This window comes from Ceratotherium simum, chromosome 29 (assembly GCF_057802395.1).
Source record: "Ceratotherium simum simum isolate JZ-2026a chromosome 29, ASM5780239v1, whole genome shotgun sequence".
Lineage (NCBI taxonomy): Eukaryota > Metazoa > Chordata > Mammalia > Perissodactyla > Rhinocerotidae > Ceratotherium > Ceratotherium simum.
The window spans coordinates 13,335,790-13,338,818 of NC_141928.1; the positions used below are offsets into that span (position 1 = coordinate 13,335,790).

A 3,029-nucleotide genomic window follows, 5' to 3' on the forward strand; every position below is an offset into this window, starting at 1 on the left:
CAAGACTTGGCCAATCACACATACCACCTTATTTTGAATCTAGAGGTGTAGATGCAAACAATAAGAAGTGGGCAGTTCTTTCTGGAGGTGGTCACATCTGGTTTTCAGGCCTCCAAGGGCTATGCCCAGTGACTATTGCTGGTAGTGTTGGTGGTGGTACGAGTGGCAGTGAACAGACTTTAGTGACCAAAGTAGTGACCTCATCAGACTAGTTCTGGGATATGATTTTGACTGGTTCTGACCATATGTCCTTTCTTATTCTTGCCCATTTTATTAAGCTTGGTTGCTTAGCCTTCTTAGAAATTCATGGATTCCACATCTACTTTCAATAACCTTATTATCTCCACGAATCAACAAAATCAAAAGAATTGGTTTCTGTTGCCTGCATCTAAGAACTCTGAGAGTTACAACCCTGGTGTACAATGGCAGTCTCAGAGAATACCTTCAATTATAATTAAAGCCATGCTAGCAGTTCAAACTAAATATATAGTTTCCTGTGCTTTGGGTTTAAAGGATATCTCAGGATAGCATCTAATGAGAAAATTCATGGTATGTACCTAATTTAGATATTTCTGGGGTGTTCTAAAGGAAACAGATCCGTGCAGGACAAAATAGTTTCCCCAGAATCACAGGTAAAACTTGGAACTGTGTTTTGGGGTTTTATAAAAAGAAAGAAGTTCGTATTCTGCTGATCCATTTCCTGAAGGCTCCCTTGACAACCCCACTTCTCAGGCTATAAATGAAGGGGTTCAGCATGGGGGTCAATACTGTGTATATGACTGTCAGGATGCGACCTTTGGTCACTGAATAGCTGGAAAGCGGTCGGAAGTAGACCCATGTGAGGGTGCCATAGAATATGGCCACCACAGTGAGGTGGGAGCCACAGGTAGAAAAGACTCTCCACTTGCTCTTGGCTGAAGGGTTCCGGAGGACCACTGAGATGATGCAGGCATAGGAGACAATGATGAAGGCCAGGGCTCCATTGATGACAATGGCACCTTCTGTGTGAATCATCAGTGTGTTGAGGTGAGTGCTGGAGCAGGAGAGCTTCATCAGAGGGTAGATGTCACAGAAGAAGTGAGGGATCCTGTTATCTGCACAGAAGATCAGTCGGCCCATGAGAAAGGTATGCAGCAGGGCATGAAGATGGGAGAGGATATGGCATACAGCCACCATCTGTGAACACAGCATTCTCGTCAGGATCATAGGATAGTGGAAAGGGTGGCAGATGGCGATATATCTGTCATAGGCCATCACAGCCAAGGGGAAGTTTTCCACGGCTGCAAAGTAAATGAAGAAATAAGTCTGGGCTAAACAGCCAATGTAGGAAATGGCCCTTGTAGGAGAGAAAATGTTCTGCAACATCTTGGGGACCATGGTGGAGGTGAAGCAGATATCTGCCAAAGCCAAGTTACCTGAGGAAGATGTACATAGGGGTGTGGAGGCATGGAGTAGAGATAATCAGTGTGATGATGGCAAAGTTTCCAGAAATGTTGATTTGCATACATGAGTAGAAAAAGAAGGAAGAGTGGGATCTGCTCTTCTGGATGGGTAGAAATGCCCAAGAGAACAAAATGGGATGCACTGGTCCAATTGGTATTACCCATCTGTTGCCATAACACCAAAAAGAATTATTTTGATAGACTTGGACATCTGAGCAGGCCATTTAGTTACTGTCACTTTTGTGCTCCAATGTAAACTACACGTGGTATTGATAAAGGAATCAAGTGCTTAACTATTTTCCAAAATAATGAAGTATGGATTTTTCATTATCATTAACATCATCATTATCACATAGCTAACATTTACAGAGCATTTACCTTGAACCAGGGACTTTGCTGCATCATCACATTTAATTCTTACAATAACCCCATGAGGCAATTATTGTCACAGAATTATTATTGTTATATTATTATTATTCCAGTTTCACAAATTAGAAAACTGAGGCATGAAAAGTTTAAGCTCATAAAGGGTAAAATTTGAATTTAACGTTATGTTTATCTGGCTCCAAAAACTATGCTGGCGGCACTATGTAACACAACTCTCCAAATTAAAACCAAGAAAACTTATTCATGGTAATAAGACCTGTTGATGTGCTACATAACCAAGGAAGCTTTCTGCCAAAAGGGATTTCTGAGGTCATTTGGTCCAACAATTTCTGTTTTGGGGAATGCATACCCCTGGTGGTACTCAAACACTTCTCAAAGAGTATACAAACATGGTTTTAGGAGAATCAGTTTCCAGAATCTCAACTTCTATATTTCTCTTTTCTAAAATCATTTTGTCTTCAAGATGTCACCTTATACATTATCCTATCTCCCACTTAGGAAGTGAAAGACATACTTTCATCCATCCCAAATCTTACTAGACACATTGGCTCAGGCTATAAAAACCTCAAAATAGTCAAATGAATCGACAATTAGAAATATTAAAAAAAGAATGACTTTAATGACCAGATAACAAATCCATTTTCAGATCAGAGGGTTTCCAATTCTTTGCTCTCAAAAAAATTGAAGAAGGAGACCTAATCTAGTTGTCAACACATTATTAAAAATAATTTTTCATAAAACGTGACACTAGTTTCCATCATATTGTTTGGACATCGGTCAAAGATGACATTACTGTAGCAAAATTCTTTTAATTCCCATTTACTGGTATGAGTGAACAGGTGCTACATCATAACAATAAAAAATAGCTATAGAATAGATTCTGATTTCTGACTCATTCTAGTAGTAAGTAATACTCATTTATGGATACATGAACTAATTGACAAAATTGTTCCATTAGATACCTTTAAATAACACTTTATTATTTAGGTTTAATAATTATTTTCAAAATTTGTGATATATTGGCTTGAACCATGTGAAATTGCCATATTTGTAGGTCAAAATAGGTGAACATTGGCAACTTCATATAACTTAGACCAATAATTATATAATTTTGATCGGCAGTTTACTAATAATAATTAATATGATTTTTAACACTTAAAATTAGACATATTCAATTTGATATACATTTTTGTTTCAGAC

At 38.2% G+C, this 3,029-nt stretch overlaps 1 protein-coding gene across 1 annotated transcript; it reads right to left on the bottom strand.

The window, feature by feature from the left end:
• Window positions 1–660: 660 nt before the first annotated feature.
• Window positions 661–1,607, bottom strand: LOC101398753 (olfactory receptor 1Q1). Its single transcript, XM_014782391.2, is given in 3 exon segments — window positions 661–1,416; window positions 1,418–1,498; window positions 1,500–1,607. Coding segments are annotated over 3 exon segments (945 nt in total).
• Between the last annotated feature and the right edge of the window lie 1,422 nt (window positions 1,608–3,029).